At 32.9% G+C, this 22,607-nt stretch overlaps 2 protein-coding genes across 5 annotated transcripts in view; both read right to left on the minus strand.

Annotated features, from left to right (window-relative positions):
• LOC128162959 (uncharacterized) overlaps positions 1-2,443 on the minus strand; it is a 10,117-nt gene extending 7,674 nt beyond the window's left edge. Inside the window, exon 1 of the mRNA XM_052826403.1 lies at positions 1,841-2,443. The gene's annotated coding sequence lies outside the window, so the exon portion shown is untranslated. The remainder of the gene's footprint in view (positions 1-1,840) is intronic.
• A 1,534-nt stretch (positions 2,444-3,977) lies between these two features.
• The window catches only part of LOC128162953 (polycystic kidney disease protein 1-like 1), a 104,227-nt gene continuing 85,597 nt past the window's right edge, over positions 3,978-22,607 (minus strand). For all 4 annotated transcript variants that reach the window (XM_052826394.1, XM_052826395.1, XM_052826396.1 and 1 more), the window contains 27 exons: positions 20,303-20,501; positions 19,382-19,465; positions 18,475-18,682; positions 17,957-18,066; positions 17,606-17,715; positions 17,076-17,182; positions 16,235-16,408; positions 15,880-15,999; positions 15,247-15,429; positions 14,800-14,887; positions 12,786-12,935; positions 12,194-12,402; positions 11,409-11,573; positions 11,074-11,192; positions 10,607-10,717; positions 10,235-10,343; positions 9,460-9,704; positions 8,883-9,117; positions 8,643-8,744; positions 8,194-8,334; positions 7,612-7,746; positions 7,220-7,441; positions 6,904-7,083; positions 6,413-6,577; positions 5,356-5,483; positions 5,094-5,194; positions 3,978-4,715 (listed from right to left, as the gene is read on the minus strand). In XM_052826394.1, coding sequence (XP_052682354.1) covers positions 4,045-4,715; positions 5,094-5,194; positions 5,356-5,483; positions 6,413-6,577; positions 6,904-7,083; positions 7,220-7,441; positions 7,612-7,746; positions 8,194-8,334; positions 8,643-8,744; positions 8,883-9,117; positions 9,460-9,704; positions 10,235-10,343; positions 10,607-10,717; positions 11,074-11,192; positions 11,409-11,573; positions 12,194-12,402; positions 12,786-12,935; positions 14,800-14,887; positions 15,247-15,429; positions 15,880-15,999; positions 16,235-16,408; positions 17,076-17,182; positions 17,606-17,715; positions 17,957-18,066; positions 18,475-18,682; positions 19,382-19,465; positions 20,303-20,501 — 4,571 coding nt within the window. In that variant the 3' untranslated portion in view covers positions 3,978-4,044. The remainder of the gene's footprint in view (positions 4,716-5,093; positions 5,195-5,355; positions 5,484-6,412; positions 6,578-6,903; positions 7,084-7,219; positions 7,442-7,611; positions 7,747-8,193; positions 8,335-8,642; positions 8,745-8,882; positions 9,118-9,459; positions 9,705-10,234; positions 10,344-10,606; positions 10,718-11,073; positions 11,193-11,408; positions 11,574-12,193; positions 12,403-12,785; positions 12,936-14,799; positions 14,888-15,246; positions 15,430-15,879; positions 16,000-16,234; positions 16,409-17,075; positions 17,183-17,605; positions 17,716-17,956; positions 18,067-18,474; positions 18,683-19,381; positions 19,466-20,302; positions 20,502-22,607) is intronic.

Raw genomic sequence — 22,607 nt, forward strand, 5'->3', positions numbered from 1 at the left:
AAAACACTTGACTGCAAGAGGTACACACATACTCAGGTCCTTTTGATATCAGTTTATGAAATTCAACAACAACATCATGGAGTGGGTCACCAAGTCTTTTTTTCTTAGGTTGAGAAGCAGTAGTATTAATTAAAGTTTCTGTATTGGAAGTTCTTTTTCTCACATTATGATTATCTTGAGTAACCAGAAATGGCAAGTCGATCAAAGTGATTTTTGCATTTTCAACATTTGCGGATTGATTTTTATTACCAACAGAAGAAAAGTCTGATAATGACTGAATATGTCTTGCATTATCTACATCATTTGGTACATTACACACTTTTGTTCCTTTGCGTCTATATCTGGCTACAGATGTTGCAGAAATTTCTATCACGTTAAGCCCATGCAACTCAAATTGTTCATTTAACAAATCTTCATTAGACGTTAATGACATGAAAAGTGACCTTATGTGTGCACTGAGATCCGACAAGTCATTCTTTTTAACAACAATACTCGTTCCTTCACTACTACAAAATCCTTGCTCATTTCTACAATGAGAATCAAATACTAAATATTCTTCCCCATACCGCAAGATACCAATCGCATTACCTTTGCAAATAAATACAGCATATTTGTCAAGTGATAATGATGCTACGAAAGCAAATTCTAATCGCATTAAAGGATATTCACCTCTGTAATTATTTGATATGTTACCATAATATGTTTTTCTAATACTCCATGAAAATGCCTTATCTTTATAACATATATATCTTGGAACATCATTTAGTAATAAATATTCATGCTGAAGTTGCATTATGCTTTTGGAGTATTTGTAGATGTAATCTCCAACATGTAATACCCTATCCAAATCAGTTGCATGCCATTCATTTGCACTCAAAGGTTTTAATAGTGTGAGCATGAAAAAACTCAAACAACAAGGTACACACTGTCTTCCACGTGAATCATTACTAAAAATATCTTGTCCTTGATGCAAATTACCATGCAGAGGAAAGTTCATAGTAGGGGGGCCAGGATTTTCTTCTACATCACCACAAAGCACTAACAGTATTGAACAGAGTAATAAATACTTCTCTACATTGAAAATCAGCCAATTTGTTTTTATCAACCGAAGAGAAGAAGCTGAAAATTTCCTTCTGAAATTGTGGATCTTTCCAATATGACACCCAATTCTACATCTCCAAGTGTTTAAATCTACACCCATCTTGATCTAACTTGGTAAACAATGTGTAGTAAAGTGTTTCATAACGCCAAAAATTTTAAATGTACAAAATGATCTCAAGTTCTCCAAGCGTAAATAAATGAATTTAATCTCCAAGTAACAATGATAAATAATTTCTCCTAGTAACAATAACTGAATTCAAACTCCAAGTAACAATAATGAATTTAATCTCCAAGTAATAATGAGCGTTATTCTGATCTCCAAGACAAACTCCAAGACTATTCTCCAAGACAGATACAGTATGCAAGTAATAAGGAGCGTTATTCTGATCTCCAAGACAAACTCAAAGACTGTTCTCCAAGACAGATACAGTATATAAGTATGTATACATAGCAATTACACACACATGACACTAACGACAGAGTAACGGTCGACAGTTAAATAAATTTTTCAGTGACTGCATGTTTATTCAAATTTTATTTTACTTCAGTGAAAAACGTATGTTAAAATCTAAATATTATTTTCTACAATTAATAGTACATTAATTAAAACACAGGATACACGATTTGCTTTGCAGTCTAGCAAATTCTTAACATAAATATCAAAGAATACAAACCGTTATAAAACTGTCCAAAGTAAAATAAGCTGTAAAACAGATTAATATAAGATGCAATGACTTACTGTAGCAAATTTCTGACGATTTCTACTGCTCAGCTTGAAAACTTCTCCTCGGCCTCGTGATTCTTGTTTACTCGACAGCTTCCCGCGAAAAAGGTCAGGTGACTAATCATGAAAGTTTACTTGTTCGTAGTATTATTCTGCAGGTGTTTCAATATCAGTTACATTAGCGAACGTTTTTAATAACCCAGACTCAATTTCTTTTTGTTTATGATAAAACAAGATATGTTATACACCTTTTAATAAACCAAAGCAGTGTATGTCTTTTTTACCGGAGTTGTATATTTGATACAATTTCGTATTTTGAGATAACCCTCTTCATGTGCCCCATCGCAAATATTCATCCGCATGTAATATTTACAATCTTCTATTCACACGTTTAGGTGAACTTCAAGGTTATTTTGTGATAGATATGCAGGATAAAAGTTACCAACACTATAATATCATCAAACTTATTCAAATTATGAAAATAAAGCTATTGCCAGGGCCTTATTTATCAAGATTTATTTGCAGCAAGTGAAGGAACACACATACGAGTTTGTGCTTCGGTAAATCCGCATTGAATCAGCGCTGACAGCAAGGATCAGCTCGCTTCGCGAGCCGACTCAAAAAACAGAAAAGAAAAAAGTTTCCGATTATTCGTAAACATTAGAATGAATATAGTACTTGTGCATGTAAAATACGATATACACAATAGTCTTTGTCACTTATGATGGCAATTAATAGTTAACGGTTTGTCATAGATCATATCCTTGTTTCTAGACAATTTGTCTACAATATACGCAGTTTTTCGCCTGGGATAAAACTTCGGCTTCTTGACGACATTGAAGTATAATTGTTGGTTCCTTCCAAACACAATATAGCGAACTGATTCTTGCCATTGATTATGCTGTTATTGTAATTTAACCATTGAAAACAACGACAAGAGCGATATATATACGTTGATATTTTAGAATTTGAATTCAAAACCTTGTTAATGAAATCCATGCATGACCAACTACACAAATCTTTACTTGAAGAAAAATGTACTCATTACAGTCCATAGGCTGCTTAAATATATAGGTTATATTTCAAGAATGCAGGGATGAGTTGAAAAAGAAATTGTTTTAAAAAGTTTATACATGAATGTTTCAATGAAGAGTGGATCACCTTTTTCCTCATTTAATTACTTGTCGAAATTAGATTATACATTTTAAAATAACAAGCATTGATCCCTTTCTCAGAGAGAATGCTGGAGTAAAACATACCCAGGAGAAAACGTACTCAATGTGTGGGCTGAATTTTTAATCAAATGATGCGTAATTGTTTTTATGACTGCGTACAGTGTTAATGTGTGGGTAAATAAGTCTGTATTTTGACTAAGTACAAGTAAGATTATATCCTTTGTAGTTTTTCACAAGTAAGTTTTGAAAATTTCATCTGAGAGAGTATATTGCAAAACAGCCGTAGAAACGCAGTTTACTCATGAGACATTGTGTACTGCGCAATAACACAATCTCACCAAACACATTAACACTAAAGAGTATTAACTCACTCCTTCAATTAACAGAGGCCCACGAAGGACTGTAACCTATCAGTTCATATCTAATTTATACAATACTTAATAAGTTTGGGTATTCTAAACAAGTAAATGAGAAAAGACTTTTTTCTTTTCATATTAACTTTAACACTACCAATGAAATTTTTTTTCTCCTTTTTACATATACCTACAACGTTCATGACTTTGCGAGCAAAAATTAAATAAAATGTACATTTCATTTGGCAATCGTATTGACTCTTCCAGGTTACCATCTTTGCCGGTTTTGACGATTTTTTGCGGAGATAAATATTCCTAGCTGTCAAAGAAGTATAATGTAGAGTTGTAAACGAAATAAGGGGCAAAATTCAAGAATTCGGCAAGAGCATGGAAATCAACAAAAACGACACATAATTCTTAAAGAGATAATTGAAAATCAGACGTCTTCTTTTCTTAATCAGAGATCTTTCGTTAGTGATATTCAGATAAATAATTGTTTTTTTTTCATAATTGACGTAAAACGATATATAATATAGTAACTTGACATTTAAATTTGGAATGGTAATGATTTTAGTTTTCTTTTGCTTATGAATTCAGCTGTTACTATAACGATGTCAATTTCTCTTACAAAACGTTTATTATAAAAAACCTATTACAATTGTAATAGAAACTCTAGAAATTTAGACGCATCTTATGCATTTAAATTTTCATCATCAATGCATTCCAACACTTCTTGTTCAAGAATAACGAACTTATCGTCAGTTACACTTGCACATTCTCTTTGCTGGAGTTCACTTTCAATTTCGTCTAACAAAACTGAAGATAAATTAACTGGTCCCTTTCCTTTGCCACGTGACTTTGTTTTACGCAAGTTCCGTTTCCCCATTGCTGTCACGTGGCCATGTAGAGCGTCTTGTTCAGAACCGGAACTTGATTCAGTAATACTACTTCCGCTGTTACTTTCACCTTTGGCCCCGCCTTTTTCTCCACGAATGCCAAACTTATCTGCCTTTAGCTGACGTAATGTAGGACTACTGATTATTTGCGGCTTATGAATTTCATGTAATGGTCCCCCTCGAGATGTCCCGGGGTTTATGAAAGTTGGTTTTGCGGGCAACTCGGGTTTTTTCATACATTTTTGAGCTTTCATAACTGGTTTTGCATTGGGTTGACATAGTTCAGGTAATGCTTCCCCTACCGCTAGTTTCTTCGTCTTCTCTGTTGAGTTTTTCACCGACTCTGGTGAATCGGGGCTCGGTGGACACGTCTCTTTGTCCCTAAGATAAGAATTACTAGCCTCCTCTATTTCTAATTTGCCAGGATTATTTGTTCCTGATTTTGACTCTGTATGTGGTGAGGTTTCTGAAACAAAATAATTTGTTAAAAATATGCTAAAAGGCTTGCAGTCTGAAAAAGATTGGCGTGTCTTCAAAATGCAAATTATACTGGTATCTTTACAATTATATCTATATTTCTGTATAAACTTATATTCATCCAATGCTTAATCAGTTTTCAAGCACAAACGTGTTAGGTATTTTGCATTTACATGTTATTCGATTTTTAAAATCATGCTATATGATTTTTTAAGGTTAAAATAATTTTAGCCTTTCATATAAAAATCCATATGCCTTTTAAATACATATTAGATCACAAAAAGCTGATAATATAAACTAACGATAGTATCAATTTTCACTATCCAAATTCTTATGCAGATTGCAATTAATACACTCAGTTTATTACCTTGCTCCCTCGTGTTTGGGTCTTCACCAATGGTTTCGTTTTCTCCCCCTATTTGTCTTTGAATCTGTAGCTGGCGGAAAATCTCTAGTTCTAGATGCGACCTTGAAACAATGACCAATGCAAACACTAAATATATTTAATGTCAATTATATCTAAACTACAACGATTTGGAATTTTGTCTTTCCAATATGATATTGTCTTTTAAATTTATCTTCATTAATACATTTAATGCTAGTGTTTGCTTGGTAAAAAAAAAGCCAACCTGATTTGATTTTCCTGGTCTTTTGATAAACTATCTGTTCCAAAAAGCTGTGCTAAGTAGGGCTCCTTCGAACACAGGTTGTCTTCGATCTTGTGAACACGGTGTTCAAGTCTCTCCTCATCATGAACCTGAATTAGTTCAAACTGGAGAATTAAACCACTGCTAATGTAGCTATTTGAACTAGTCCACGGCGAATTTTCATTTGAGTCCAAAAACGTTTTTTCTCTTTAGAAACTTACATTTCTTATCTTAAATATGACATATTTAGCCTTGATTTCATAAAATTCTATTTGGGGAAAATATGTGAGACATTTAGAATGTTTCACAGTCTAAAGGGACTTTGATTTTCATTTGTTTTAAATTAACTAAGAACGATTTTAAATTCTTCTAGGATGATGAATTTCCTAAAACAACAGCAAAAAAACGCTTGTTTTGATAAAACAATATCAAATAGTATTATATAGTGACATAAATCTTTATGAAACAAACATCTTGCATGTTTTTATGAATTTTTTTGCAGAATTATTATCCTTCAAGGCATCACAGAGGAACACAAAAATATAATATATCGCACTGGAATTTTTTTTCCATAAGGAATTGTCATATTTCCATTAAGTTTACTTATTATATTGCAAAGCAACACCTGAAACATTATATGGATTCAAAATCTCTTGCCAACGGTAATTTCATACATCTCATGAAGGGGGATGGGTTATTACAATTAAAAATAAACATCATTTTCCTAGATATTGTTATGCAAATGTGTGGTTTCGTTGTTATTACATGTAAGTGCAATTCATTCACTAATTACAATATAGATCAGTACCCGTATTTACTAAAATTCGTAGACGTAGAAGTTACGATTGACGAAAGATTAAAGTTCTAAACATTTGAAATGGTATTAATTTAGCTACTTTTAGACGTATGTTTAGGTTTTGACGTCAATTTGACGTTAATTTTTACGTCAACGTCATTTTGTGAATACCGTTTTAGACGAAAACGTACGCTTTGTCTAAGTTTACGTCTACGTCTATGAACTTTAGTATGGGTTCTGTACCTCAGATCCTGCACTGGATATCCCGTCATCCCCCCCGCCATAGGTTCCGTCCGAATCCGTGAAGTAATTGGTGGGTTTTTCTGGTAAAGTGTGGGATCCGGATAAAGCGGCGATTCTGTAGAAAAGCTCGTCCACTTGGTATTCGATCTCAGCCATTGTAAACTCCTATGAGTAAATGTAAAATTATAATGAATTGTAAAAGGTGTAGAACATCTATACCCGTACATTACAATTTTTTTTATCATATGATTACTGTAATTTAAAATGATTTTGAACTATTCTTTTTTGTATAATCTACAGGTCTAAGATTAATTTTCGCACGGCACCTAATACCACCGTCGGATAGTTTTCAAAGTTAAATTGTGACGCTGTACAAGAATCATAGTGGTCTTAGTTCAAAAAATAATGAATAGAATATACATTGAAGCTTAAGAAGCTTGACTTGATAGACACTGCATGGTTATTTTAAAGTAGGGAAAAAAAAATTCTACCGGTGGCAAAGTATTGTCTGGCTCGGATTCAGATTCCGTGCTAGTATCAACCGTTCTAAACCCCGCCAGCTGATGGAGCATGCGCCAGTAGTACGTTAGCGTTTCCGGTCCACTTAAAGCTAGCATCTTATGCTGCCGCCTTTTTGTCACGTGAAAACGAAACGTTAAGAAAGAAACAACCTGAAACAGGAGAGTGTATCATTTTATTTTACATTACAATTTACATGCTACGTGGGAAAGCTATGTGTGTTCAAACATTTGAATATTTCATTTTTTTTAGTATACATAGGATTATGAAATATAAACAGTTGCTTACGTAAATTGTGGAAAGACCGAGGCCAAATACAGTCATGAAAAATATAAACATCCGGGTAGCGTGTATCAAAGAGGGTTCAGAGGTCAGATCAACGTAGCGCCCAGACAGTATGGCCGACACTGTAAAAATACTGCTCCACATATCCACAAAACCGAAGAAAAAGGCACCAAATAAGGCATGGCCAAGAGCAGCAAACCCCAGTAGCAACACAAAAAGCAGAATCTACAAATAAGTCAATTTAGTTAGATATATTAAAAGTTCGAATTATTTTGCCGGTCGGGAACAAGTTTTATTTTAAAAACGTTGCCAATCACAAGTTTCTAACTTAATATTAATTCTATAATATGATAGAGAAATATCAAAGTGGAATCTCTAAATTCAAAAAGCATTACCGCCAACACTTTCAACTCTCTATGAGCACGGCTGTATATTTTTCCAAATAGAAGAAACAATCGCTCGTATCTCAGAAGTCGCAGAGATTGCAAAATGACTCCAAACAGGATAAAGCCAACCATACACCGCAACATCTGAAAGAAAAGTTTAACAATAACTACAAACTTTCATATGAACAGGCGTTGTATTTCTATAGTATTCTATTTTTTTCTTCCAAATAAAATCTCGATTACAATGATTTTTTTTCTAATTTGAAAATGATGATAAGTAACTATCATTTTTTTATGTTTCTTTGACATTGTTACAGTGAATTGAAATACTACACTACCATCAAAATGTACAGGGATTCTATCAATACTCGTAATATCATTATATTAATTTTCTTGGATTTCTTTGTCGAGTTGATCAACGAGAATAATTGTGTAATATTGTTATGTAATATCCAAAACCTAATGTATTGATAGGAGCAATAGCCATCATGATTTAAAATACACTCGAAACTGTCATTTTCACCACAAAATCTGATGCCCACGAATACTGATAAAGCCACATTACTTAATACAATAGGTTTTAATAAATACCTCGTCCCAGAATGTAACAAAGGAGACATCCACGAACTCCTCGTTGTATGTCGTCCTCTGTTGTTCAATAACATTAGAAACCAATATGAATCTGTAGATGTTACAACCGATGTACGCAACGGAGACCAGGCTTAAAACACTCTGTAAACCAAGAACACTTGAATAATTTGGAGTCAGATTTGTGTATAACTTCTAAACCATGACTACTTGTTCCAAATGTTATGTTAAATAGTCCTTTAATTATTGACATTCTATAATGTTTTTTAATAAAAAAAAAATCATTAACAGGTATACCTTAAAAAATTAGCTTAAATTATTTACGAAGACTGCCCATTAATGCAAATTATTCGACAACTGTGCTTAAAAATGCACCTCTACCTCTCTCTCTCTCTCTCTCTCTCTCTCTCTCTCTGTCTGTCTCTCTCTCTCTCTCTCTCTCTCTCTCTCACCTGTAACACTTTCCAACCATAATGTAGAAATTTCATTTGTAGTTTAACGATGTCATATACAACAATCTTCAGTTTCCATAGTGTCTGTAGTATGAAAAGCAGCTGAAAATATAATCAAAAGAATATTCAAAAGTTATCTAAAGGGAAATCATTTTATTGTTAGAATTTGAGCTAAATAATGTAACAAATGATGCTACATATGTATTAACAAACTCTGAAAAAAATATAATGACGTTATACCTCACAAAAAAGAAGGAAGTTATCTGTCCCTGACGTATACTTGAACAGATAGGTGGAGCTGATACTGTGACCTGGGGTCACTCCGCCTGTGTCCAGAATTTCCAGGTACAGAATGACGGAGGTGAAGAGGCCAGTGGACGGGTGGAACAGAGTGAACTCCACAAACACGGCCTTGGTGGAGTCGTCCATCCACTGAGAGGAGGCCAGTCTCTGAATTTGAAGCACGGACTCATTCCTATAAATGCGGGGTGGAAAAATGACATATTCATGACGGTCTATGTTGGTGTAACGTCATTTATTTCGCGATAAACACCATTAATACCAGAGCTTTACGATATTTATTTGTTTTTGTAGATTTTTTTCCCAATGGTTAAATTAAAAGTTTAATTAAAAATGAACAACAGAGAAAAGAGCGAAGAACATTGCTAAAAGGAGAGTTTTAAAAATCAAGACTTGACTTTTAATTAAGCATTATTTTCTTTCCATGTGTTAGTTTTAAGACCAAAACTATTCCAAAATACAAAAGAATGACAATTTGTTATATATTGCATGGACGTAAAATGTTACAGTAAAATACCTTGAATGATTTAGCTTAATCACGTGACCAGAGTTGTCATATATGCCATGTCGACCGAACAACAAATAAGGAGAAGATTTTGACTGGAATGTAGAGTTCTCGGGTTCACTTGATCCAGTTATAGAAATATTTCTACATTTTAATGAGAGATAAGGCATATCATTCATGGTCGCACATTCTCTTTCTGTGGCCTTGACCTTTCGCAACTGGACGTGTCCGATGATGTAACCTTGCAACACTAGTTTCTGAAGCAAAAGAGAGAAAAGTATATATATGTATTTCATGATAATGTCGCTCAGAACATACAATCTGTGTTTAAGCTTGCTGTTAAGACAAATACATTTAATACTATTATATTTTAACTGATGTTTTTTGAATTTTGGTTTGCATACTTGTATTACGCAAAAAGAAATTTGGAGAAACTGTTAATTCTCATTGGAAAGAGAAAGGTTTCCTTAACACCTACTTGTATCATGTTCAAATCATGAAAATTTTACATGTACCTATGACGTCACCCAGACACATCATCGGTTGTTCACTTTTCAGACTTACTAAACGTGGGAAATCCGCAACCTACATCACCACGTAAGACGATGATTCATATATTAATTACTTTTAAACGATTGTGCGCACCTGCTTCAGGTATTAGAGAAGCAATATTTGAAATTTTAATTTGTCGCAAACATGTCTAAGGATTTTAATGTTCAATTAGAAAGAACCACTCTGCGCTTTTTAAAATATGAATTATTTCGATGCAATACGTATATAATGGTACCTGTTTGCTTGCAGGATTTTCCTTAAAGATACTTTCCATAAATGTCGTTGAAGCCCAATCATACCATTCCTGCCTGAATTTTATCGATGTAAAATTTGGAGAGCCATTTCTTCAATAGAAAAAAAAGTTAGTTATAAATCATAGTTACCATTAATTTTTTTTTATAAAAGTACACTACCTTTTTTCGATTGAATAAGATAATGCAATGATAATATTTTTTTTTTACCTGAAGTAAACTAACATTTTTAAAAAAAAAAATGTGAAATAGCATTACATCAAATGCAAGGTGTTATTAAAGTCAGGATGTGAAATTAAAGTCTAGAGATGATACACGTGTTAACAAAACCTAAAAATAAATGTTTTAAGACGTACCCAATAAAATGATCTGTTACGGCTTTGTTGAGATGATATTCTGGACTGATGTCTTTGCCATACGCCATAACAAGGACAATGAGGAAAGTGGCTACTAAGGATACTATATCCCTACAAAATGAAATACATCGCATAATACAGTATATATTTCTCTATAACGTATTTTTTGCATTTTTTTTATTTCGCAAAACGATATAACATGCATAAATTACATGTACATGTATGTCCTATATTGTGTCAAACATCTAACTTTTTAAAATTCACCAAAAATGACAGGCGCAAAATTGAAAAAAAGAAAACAAAAACCGATAGACCTTATTTTGTAACACATTGCTCCTAAAATGAATATACAGTAAATATACACCGAAGAATAAGTTTGAGTCATTTCTCTAGACTTCAAGAAATAAGTTTCTTAAAAATACGGATATGGTAATTAAAAACCATTCAATCAAAAACTATGAACCTACAACAGAATTGTGAGAGCTTTTTTCTCCTTCATGACTTTTTTTCTGGATTCGATCAGCTGCTTCTCCTGTGGAGGCCTAGCAAACCGCAGGTACCGAGATCTTTGCCGCGCAGCTACAGCCTGAAGAGATCGACCAATAGCGCTATTGTATCATACAGTTAAATTGATATTGGACAAACGTTACTAAAAGCAGAGCCAAAGTGCATGTAGTCATCCTTTTCAACACAGTTAATAAGTGAAACATTAATTTTTCAAATAAGAAATTAAAGGCAAAGCAGTTTTAAATGATGTTTTGAAAATATCCTATTATTCTGAATTGTTTTAATGAAAATTCACCTTGTCTAACTCCTCTGCCTCGGTCCAACTTTCACACGACTGTTCCTTTTTCCTACGAAATATTTCCCTTTCCGCGTTTTCGCCGAAATAGGATTCTTCATAATGGTCCAGGATGCTGGGATCACATCGATACCGCACAGTTGTGTATAATACCGCAATGAATATCTGTTAATTAAAATAAAAAACATTTCATAACAAACAAATTTTTAAAGAATTAATGAAGCATGCAACATTAAAAGCAAAACTTTTGGTTACAGATTTGGTTTCTTTGAAAATTTATGATTTTCTGTTCAGAAAATGATATTTTCTTCCCGTTGATAAATGCACAATTTCGATTATATTAAAAAAAAACACAGCCAAGAGAGGCAGATAAAAACACTTGAACACAATTAGGCGTAAAAGGGTTAGACCAGATTAATCAATAATTAAAAAAAAATTTAATGATTAAAAGGAAAATATAAAATTTGACGCTTGCTCATAGAGCTAGACGGTCGTATTCACTTTTAGTCTTCATTTATCCCTTCATTTAGTCTTTATTTATCCCCTGCAGACGAAATGGTCAGTTAAAATAGAAGGGAACATTGACATTCTTAACCAAAAATATTAGAATTTGTTCTATCTTGTCAACAAATTTACATAATTTATGTCGTAAAATTATATGCATGTATGTATTTAATTCTTTTAAGTGCAGATATGATGGTTAAATTATTGACCACCCAGCTCTGATTGTTAAATTGTTGAGTGTTCAATCTCTTTAATAGAGCACGCAATGAATATCAACTGACCAGGATTGGATGGACGACGAATATACAGAATAACACACTGATGTAGAGAGACTGCAACCAAAGGATGCTACGGACTTCATCAAACCGGAAACCGATCCAAATCGTCAGAACTGTTGAGCAGACGATAATAAGGGCACACAGAAACCACGTGACGTACTGCATCCACGTGGGCAGGAGCAGACGAGAGTTGGGGTTCTTCTTAGACGGAGCTAAAAAAGTGTTCATAAAAATGCTATAAAGATGTTACATGTAACGGGCAAGCAAAGAAATCAATGTTGCGATGTGCAAATGATCCTAAGTTTCTGATAAAGTTGGAAATCTTCTCAGTAGTACTCGATAACAAATCACTCACCTGATGAAATATTGCTTAGATAGGATTTAATATGATTTTATATTCCGCTAGTAATTTATTCAGGTTTTTTCAAATTCAGTTTACTTAAATATCTAATTAAAATATCTTGCTAAGATTTTTTTCTTTTGATATAATTTCTACAATACCTAACAGAAACTTTTTTTTTCATAAATTATTAACAAAATATACCATAGAACAAAGAATATTTTTTTTTTATTTTCTAGATCTACTTTGGCTCACCTGGACAATTGGCCGAGCTCTGACTGCTCTCCGAGGCTGTCTTGTTCTTGACGCTGCTGTTGGTAGAACTGAGGGTCATCTGTGGTTGGGGCTCTGTACTGTTAGAGTCCTCGAAACCGCTGGACGCCATGTCCGTCTCTGAACCTATCACTGATGAAAATGTGAAAGAAAAAAATGTCTTTATTTTTGCATGCCTAACTATTAACCTTTTTTTCTAATTTTCTAGTGCTAACTAACTATAATAGTTTCTTTTTGGCCTGCTTTGCGATATAAATATGATTGACTACATAGAAAAATATCTTTAAAATCAAACAAACAAACAAAAAATCTCTAGAATTAATGGTTAATTGCAAAAAAAAACCTGCGCATTTTCAAAGTGTCTTAGTACACAGGCAGTAGCAACTGAAGATTTTTGAACGTTCTGTCTGTAAAGTTATTGTTGTTGGAAACTAATGAAAATTGACATTACTAAAAGAAGGAAATTACATGCGATTGAAGTTTTCAAATACTTATTCTTGTGCTAATCTAGAATTTACAGTACTTGGATTGATTACATACATGTGCTGTAGATAGCGGTTTATATTCTTTTTAAAACCGAATGGCAGAGGGTTTTTAAAACGAACAGAAGAATATTAATTTTAATTTTTAGAGCTTTAATTTCTTTCAAAGTACAATGTACCTACATTATTTGAGTACGTTTCTACATTTTTTGAAAAATTATCTACAGTTTTTAGTAAGTACATGTATCTGATTTACTGGGAAGCACCTACATTTATTGTACAACTTCTTACATTTACTGAGTAGGCACCTACATTTATTGAACAAATTCTTAAATTTACTGAGTAGGTACCTATATTTATTGAACAAGTTTTTAAATTACTGAGTATGTGCCTACATTTATTGAACAAGTTCTTACATTTACTGAGAAGGTAACTATATTTATTGAACAAGTTCTTACATTTACTGAGTAGGTACCTACATTTATTGAACAAGTTCTTATTTTACTGAGAAGGTACCTACATTTATCGAACAAGTTCTTACATTAACTTACATTTACTTACATTACTGAGTAGGTATCTACATTTATTGAACAAGTTCTTAAATTAACTGATTATGTTCCTCCAATTATTGAACAAGTTCTTATATTACTGAATAGGTACATAAATTTATTGAACACGTTCTTAAATTTAATGAGTAGGTACCTACATTTATTGAACAAGTTCTTATATTACTGAGTATGTGCCTACATTCATTGAAAAAGTTCTTATATAACTGAGTAGGTGCCCATATTTATTGAACAAGTTCTAACAATTACTGAATAGGTACCTACATTCATTGAAAAAGTTCTTACATTAACTGAGTAGGTACCTACATTTATTCAACAATTTCCTACATTTACTGAGTAGGTACATACATTTATTGAACAAGTTCTTACATTTACTTTCATTTACTGAGTAGGTACCTACATTTATTGAACAAGTTCTTACATTTACTTACATTTACTGAGTAGGTACCTACATTAATTGAACAAGTTCTTACATTTACGTACAATAACTGAGTAGGTACCTACATTTATTGAACAAGTTCTTACATTTACTGAGTAGGTACCTACATTTATTGAACAAGTTCTTACATTTACTTTCATTTACTGAGTAGGTACCTACATTTATTGAACAAGTTCTTACATTTACTTACAATAACTGAGTAGGTACCTACATTTATTGAACAAGTTCTTAAATTTACTGAGTAGTTACCTAAAGTTATTGAAAATGTCTTATATTATTGAGTAGGTTCCTACATTTATTGATAAAGTTCTTACATTGACTGAGGAGGTACCTACATTCATTGAACAAATAAAACGATTTATTGAGTAGATACATACATTTACTACTGAGTAAGTAAATACATTTACTATTGAGTAAATAACTAAATTTACTGAGTAAGTTCATACACGTATTGTACAACTACTTACAGTTGTTGAGTAAATACCTACATTTACTGGGTAGATACCTACATTTACTGAGTAGGGCCTCGGTCTGTGAACTCTGACTCTCCTTGCTGACAGTTTGTTGTCGCTTGATCCATTGTTTTTGTGCCCAATTCTATACGAAACAAAACAAACAAGAACGTTGGCGTAAATATCATAATAAAAATTATACAATTCCCACTTTATCTGTCTCACAGCTCAAAAACAATTTTAGTTACAAGGATAGAATTGATAAATAAGTTGTTTACGTATGATATACCGGTATCAACTTGCTAAAACTGGTTGTTTTCATAATATTTTTGCTCTTACTTTATTGTATTTAATAATATTTTGTACTTTGCAACATGCCATTGGTTAATTTTTAAACAGGTCTGTGTGAATTCAGTTTTAAATTTATTCTTAGGTTAACTGTAGGACCAACTATCAAAAATAACATTAAACATTAGACATTTCATTTCAGTTTGAGACGGATACCTGTATAGCTGGCCAGTTCAAAATAGATTGATCAAGAATGGAATACGTCATAATGGGTTGGACCACTTCCGCCGAGGTGTCAGTTTCCTCTTCCTGTGAGTTCTCGTTCGGTTTCCCGCTCGGATACGCATCTTCATCTTTGTCTTCTGCTGATGACGTTTTACTACGCGCTGTTGGAACCAGCTTAAATAAAAATGAATGTAAAAAACAACGGTCTTTTTAACCACATTGCATAATGAAATCCAATATCCTTATATTCTTTTTTTTCTTTGACAAAACTTTAATATAAATGTACAAATCTTAGTTGTTTGAGATAATTTGCAAACAAACTACAAATTGCGTCTGAAAAAAATGTTTGATTTATTTTGACCTTTAAAGGACTAACGTATGTGCGGTATTATGCATTTTCTGCCACCAAAATTAAAGTTTTATAAAGAGCTTTAAAAATAATGTAGAAGATAGTTGAAATCAAAATGAAAATAAGTGTGTAAAAGGTTTTCACTGCAGCGACGTCATAATGTAGAGATGACGTTATGAAGTGGTTAAACTAGGTCAAATTATTGTTACATTTTCAAAAAAATTGAACTTGTTACTAGATTGTGAAATTAATCTAAATTTGAGACCAACGCGTACCTTGCTTCTCCGGAATAAAAAGGACAAAATAAAATTCAATGGAATGACCACCACACAGCAAACGACTCCAACAATAACGCTATTCCAAGACAGGTCCAACAACCTAAACTCACCGTGGTACTGCAAAAGCAAGCGAAACATTAAAAAACATTTCTTTACCTAATATAACAATTTATGAGTGCAATTTGATTAATTTTTACAGTTCGTGGACAATAGATTAACCAAATGAATTTGTTGTCGTTTTTTAATTTGAAGAAAATTCATTTCGAAAATCGACTCAAAAAATTAAATCAAAGAAAGTTTGCCTTAATTGAATGTAGTGATACACAGGTGTGTTCTCCACATACATTCTCACCTGTTTATAGGTGTAATGGTACACCAGGGTATTCAAACACATGTAGACAGAGAACAGGGTCAGACAGCAGGTCAACCTCTGGGTCCGCGTGAACTGACTATAGGAGGGACAGGTAAAGGGCGATAACCACAGGTGATAGTCCGCCAGGTATTGCGTCCCCTTGGTCAGGAACACCTACAGTCAAAAACAATACATGTGTTGATAAAAAGAAAATGGATATTATACATGTGAAACATAATGCGTTCAGATGTTAAAAAATTGACAATCAAGCAGATCTATTAAAGGAACATGGTCACGATTTTGGTCAAAAATTATTTTTACAATTTTAATGTTTACAATGCTTCAGTAAGGCATTGTAAATAAACAACCATGCAAAATTTGAGTGTCGTTCGTTAAGTTATAAGGGAGTTACAGAGCTTACATTTCTTTGCTATGTTAACAAAACTTTTTTTACGTTTGGAATATTGAGGTAAAAATTCCAGTTTTAGAACTAAAATGTATGTGTATTATAATAACGTTAAGAACGGTCTATTCGTGCTTCAAATGAATAAGAACATAGACAAATTAGCTTGAAAAAGATTTTTTACTGGTATATTGAACATACGTAAACAAAAACAAGGCACGAGCCTTGTTTACATGACAAAGAATTGTGAGTCCTGTATCTTGCTTATAACTCTACGACTGACTCTCAAATTTTATTTGATCATTAGAAATACATTCCTAAAGCTTTGTAAATAAGAAAATCAGAAAAATAGAATTTGACCAAAATCGTGACCATGTCCCTTGAAGCAATCATACATGTACAAAAATAGATATGATGAAATAGATTTAATATATTTACTCGTTTGAACCCCAGGTTCCCGTCCAGTGCCAGGAACTCTCTCTCCACTTTCCCATCCTCCTCCTCCACCGCCAGCCATTTCTCTGATATAAAGTAGAACTCACGTTCTGGGAAATAACAAAATAGACCATTATTATTTTGACTCGGTCTTTCATTTAAAACAAATAGGCAAAATGGTTGAGAGTAATAATATTACTTTTCTTGCATAAATTGAATACCGGTATTCAATATATCACGTTTCAATCAAACAAGTTTGTTTACCATCAACATTTTATATTAACTACCTGCGGATTTTGAAAATAGGATTACATAAAATAACATTATCAATTTTAATAAATAAATCAATTGAATCTTTTTTTTAATTTGCATAAAAACCAGTGAGAACTCTGTAAATAAAGAGGTATGAGGTATATTTGGAATAATTTTGGTATTGCATAAATTATGTATCCTTTATTTGTTGAAAGAGCAACCAAAAAGTTTTATACATTTTAGAAAAAAGTTTAAAAAAAATAAATGATTGCTACACTGACCATTGTTAAGGTCCTTGACGATGACCCGGCTCAGGTACCAGCTGGGGGAGGATCCAACATTGTTATGCCAAATCTGAACCTTCCAAATTTTACCGATACTCTCAGGCAGCCTGTACAAAAGAAAAACAAATGAAAAGCATGTTGTCTGTGTTAAATCAATGCAAAATTTATACATCCTTGTGGGCAATCAAACCTTAATTCAAATGCAAGCACTTTTGGGGGCTCTTACTATTGGGATTCATTGTCAACATCTGCGCAATTAAGTGTCACTTAAAGGCGGTATACAGAGCAACAGTTTTAGTTAAAGAGGGTTTGTCAATACCAAGCTATTGTGGATATCGTGAGACTTACGTCAGAATGAACTTGTCCCTGGAGTTTCTTTCAAACATCGGTCTGTCGTCATCACTGATCAGTTCTCTTGTACCGGACATTCCCTCCTCTCCGTGCAAAATTATACTGATCTGAAAAAAGAGCAAAAAAAAGTTTAAAAAAATATTTAAAAAGCCAAGAACAAAAAAAAGATAACTTAATAACTAAAATAAATTAAGTTAACTAAAATGATAAACCTATCTAAATAAACCCATGTGTTTTGTAGTAAGTGTATTTGAGGAATCAAAATATAGACTACAGTTAATTACTTCTACATTTACATTGTGTCATAATGGAGTCGTATTGTAAATTATGAATGACTTTGGTACATGTAGGTGCAAATAAACAATTTACAATATGGCAACAGATTTTGTATTTTTACCGAAACAGTCGGTTTGCAAGCATACAAGGGCGAAAATAACATGCATAGAAAAAACTCAGTCTTAATATCTTGAATTTTTTCTTTTTAATTATCGTTCTACTGTTCTAGCTCCTCCCACCTTAGCAGTTGTTCCAGCCCCCCTTCTGAACCCCGTTTCCACGATGACCTCGAACTTCTGCTTGTCGGTGAGGGCATTGTCCCTGAGGTAGAGTATTCCCCCCTTCCTGGCGTCGTGACGGTCCGCCCTATGACAGAGGACTATCAGAGTGACGTATACTAGCAGCGCCATCACAGTCAGCGTCACACAGACGGGGTTCTCGTTGGCGCTAAAACAAACCATTGATTGACATGTACAAAATGAACCATTATTTAATAAATGTATAAATAATACTGTATACAGAGTAATTTTCGCCCTTCCACACTTGCAAACAGTTTCGCCCCGTCTTGAATTCGCCCAGACACAGTTGTGTTTTAAGAGACTGAGATAATTTGAGACATTGAAATTCGCCCGCTCACAACGAGGGCAAAAGACACGAAAATAAAACGGGGGTGAATATTTTCCTGTATACAGTAACTAAATGAACTTTTGCTGGCGTTATATTTAATGAAGGGTGTTCATCTATAATTACTCGAAGGATTTATCGCTAATAAAAAGGTATATTGATTCACAGACCTGGTCCCGGATAATAAAAGCTCTGATTTACGATTAGTTGACATGTTTGATAGAAATATAAACTTTTTGTTGATGCTAATAATGAATGAAAGGTGGTCCTTTTCAATAAACACTGTATGATGTGTATAATAACTTCATGTGTATAATTGGCCCTGGGGGCATAAAACTTAAACAAGCTGATGTTTGATCTCACTTCCACAATACTTTCCATATTTTTTGTGAACAAAAGTGAGCTCATCTAAGTTTTATGGCCTAAATGCTAGTGTTTGGCTTTGAACAACATGTAATCTCTCTACAGGTACTTTTTAGTTACATGGACTTCAGTCATGTAAGCTTTTATTTTTATACTTACTCAAAGAAGGTGTCCACGGGGATCAAGGACAGGACCGGAAACACCTCCACGGAGAACGCCCCAAACGTGGACAAGTGGTTACATCTGTCAAAATTGCATAACGTTGTGATTACACTGTTTTCGATTGGAATGTCTTGTGGTTTTATAAATATAAAACTATTCATTACATATTTAAAATTACATAAAGTTTTGATTACACTGATTTCGATTGGAATTTCTTGTGGTTTTATAAATTTAAAACTATTCATTACATATTCAAAATTACATAAAGTTTTGATTACACCGTGTTCGATTGGAATTTCTTGTGGTTTTATAAATATACAACTACATTGTATTCATTACATCTGTCAAAATTACATGTACACAACGCTGTGATTAAAACTATAATTTGCGATTGGAATTTCTTGTGGTTTTATCTGTATGTCAAAATTACACAACGCTGTGAAGAAAGTATTATATTATTTTCGATTGGAATTTCTTGTGGTTTTATAGATATGCAGCTATTCATTACATTTGTCAAAATAACATAAAGCTTCGATTAAACTGTTTTCAGTTGGAATGTCATGTGGTTTTATGAAAAAATATAGTGCCACTGCAAAAAATGTACAGTTGTTTATCAAAATATAGAATGCCCCATACAGTCTTGTACAATACAGGGCGTGGCTTGTGCACCAACCTTGCACATCTTCAACAAAATCTTAAGGGTTCTAAACAAGATCTTTAATAAAATTTTCATTTTTTTGCAATTTAAGAACTAATGTAGATTGGAAAATAAAACACATATCAATGCAAAAGTAAATAAAAGTGTGTTTGTACTTTTCATTTTAAAGACTTTGTAGCAAATTACAATATACTAGCTAGTATCACGAAAATCCACTAGAGCACGCCTACGTGTAAAACATTGAATAAAATTATAACAACCTGCACTGAGTCAAAGCATAGGTTGACATGTCTGTTGCCCAGCAACCGTCACGTGACCATCGGTTCTCCTTTTCCCGCCAGTAGAGGCACTGTGTCTGCCAGACGGTGAGGGTGTAGTTCCTGTGTTGTACCTCGCCCGGACGAGGTCTTCCGGCGTTGTATTTAGCGTCCACAAACCCGAGGTAATATTCCCCCGATACTGAAAATGAAAGATAACTGGTATAGGGACATTTTTCCACCACTTCAAATTCATAGTATATATACGTATTCTGGTACCGAATTTGGAATTTTTCCATCTTCATTGTGTACAGTATATATCGTGGTTCCGGATAGCTGCAAATTCACATAATTAGATTTTTTTATAAGGATAATCCATGAGTTTATTTAGTTACAATTATAGTGTTTGACGAGTTTGTAGTTTTGATCTCCGAATGATTCTTGCTTTCAACATTTGACTAAATACTCACATCAATGTTTACTCTATTAATAATGATTTTCAAAAATGATTTTTTCTAAAATATATTTATAAGTTATAATAATAACTGTATCTCACACAATTTCAGAATGCCCTGCAGAGCAGAAAATAATATGGATGAAATCGTCTTTTGATTTCAATTTCACATTTTTTTAAATATGTCAGTTATTCACTTTACAGTAACACATATTATGATAATAACTGTATCTCACACAATTTCAGAATGCCCTGCAGAGCAGAAAATAATATGGATGAAATCGTCTTTTGATTTCAATTTCACATTTTTTTAAATATGTCAGTTATTCACTTTACAGTAACACATATTATGATATTAAGATACATAATGTACATGTATTTTAATCTTTTCTCCTTGCAAAGTCTTAACCTCTTTAAGAGTATTGTCCTTTCCGATATCGATAAATTTCATTTTATCAAATAAAATAGCCATGTTTTGTATTTTATTTGATAAAATAAAATATATCGGAGAGGACAGTATGAATCATATCTTCATTAACAAGTTTATCAGAATGTCGGCTTTAAATAATCGAGACGAAACGAAATTAATAAAGTATATAAAGTCATTAACACCATGTAGTTTTATTATCCAATTATATTCAAAATGTTCAATTAAAAATTGGATTTATTGTCTGCCTAAAAGGTTACGTGGAATTTCAATAAATCTCATTCTCGTCATCAAGAACATTTAAAACTCCATGTTTAGTATGACAGAAAGTGTATGAGAAAAGGTAGATTTTGCCTTTAAAAAAAGTTGAGGGGCCAGGACTGCGTTTAGCAAATTTATAAGAACTTAATTGCGACAAAGTCGGAAATATTTTCATTCTCTTGGAATGATTTTTGTCGAACAAAAACTTTATAAAACCTTTATTCTGATTTCTATAATTTTATTTTACAGCCATTAAATTCAAAGGTTGATTAGTCTGTGGTTAATACTGGTAAGCATTCATCAATTTGGTCGCAAGTCGTAAAATCTTTTGTAAAACGCAGCCCTGGCAGGTGTGTGTACAGTTGTTAAGCGTCTCCTCGAGAATATTTCAGTCAACAACGCTGCAGGTGAGGGATCATATCAAGTACTGACATTATGTCTAGAACATACATGTAGGAATATTGTAAATATAGATATGCCTTATCGTTTATATTTAGAAAATAACCTGATAATTTTAATTCTAAACGAATTTATCTAAATTTTAGCAAAAAACGATTGGACGAATTTATGACGGTGTGAAACATGGAGCAAAAAAACAAAGCTACATATAAAAACGAGCACACTTAAAATACCACTGGCATGAGCATATAATGAGATATACAGCTACATTTCTATTCTTTGACATTATAACATTTAAATAATTAACTCTTAAGTATGACTAGTAACTGGGACATTTGGACTTGTTTTTCTAAGCGCAGACATTAAAAATTATCAAAGAAAAATTTTGCATTATTCGGACTGAAATAAGTAAATATTTTTCGAAATGCATGTTCTATCAGAATGTTTCAAAAAATAGCAACAAGCAGGTATGATTACATGTACTTACTTAAACACTGCTGTTGAATGATGTTTTTGTGTTTGTTTTGGTTCTTTCTTTTTTTGGGGGGGGGGGGGGGGTTCTTTACGAATTAAAACTTAGTTATTGTATATTTCAACGTTAAACATTGCATTTCTTTAACTAAAAATGGAATTCCAGTCTATAGATAATATATGTGCTCTTCATACACATTGAAATTTTTTTCAAGGGAGACAAAACGCGAATTTTAAAGATTCAAAGCAGCTGTTCTTTATACAGTACTACGTTTACTCTTTTTAGAATGCGTCTC

The sequence above is a fragment of the Crassostrea angulata genome, chromosome 9, assembly GCF_025612915.1.
Source record: "Crassostrea angulata isolate pt1a10 chromosome 9, ASM2561291v2, whole genome shotgun sequence".
NCBI classification, from domain to species: Eukaryota; Metazoa; Mollusca; class Bivalvia; order Ostreida; family Ostreidae; genus Magallana; species Magallana angulata.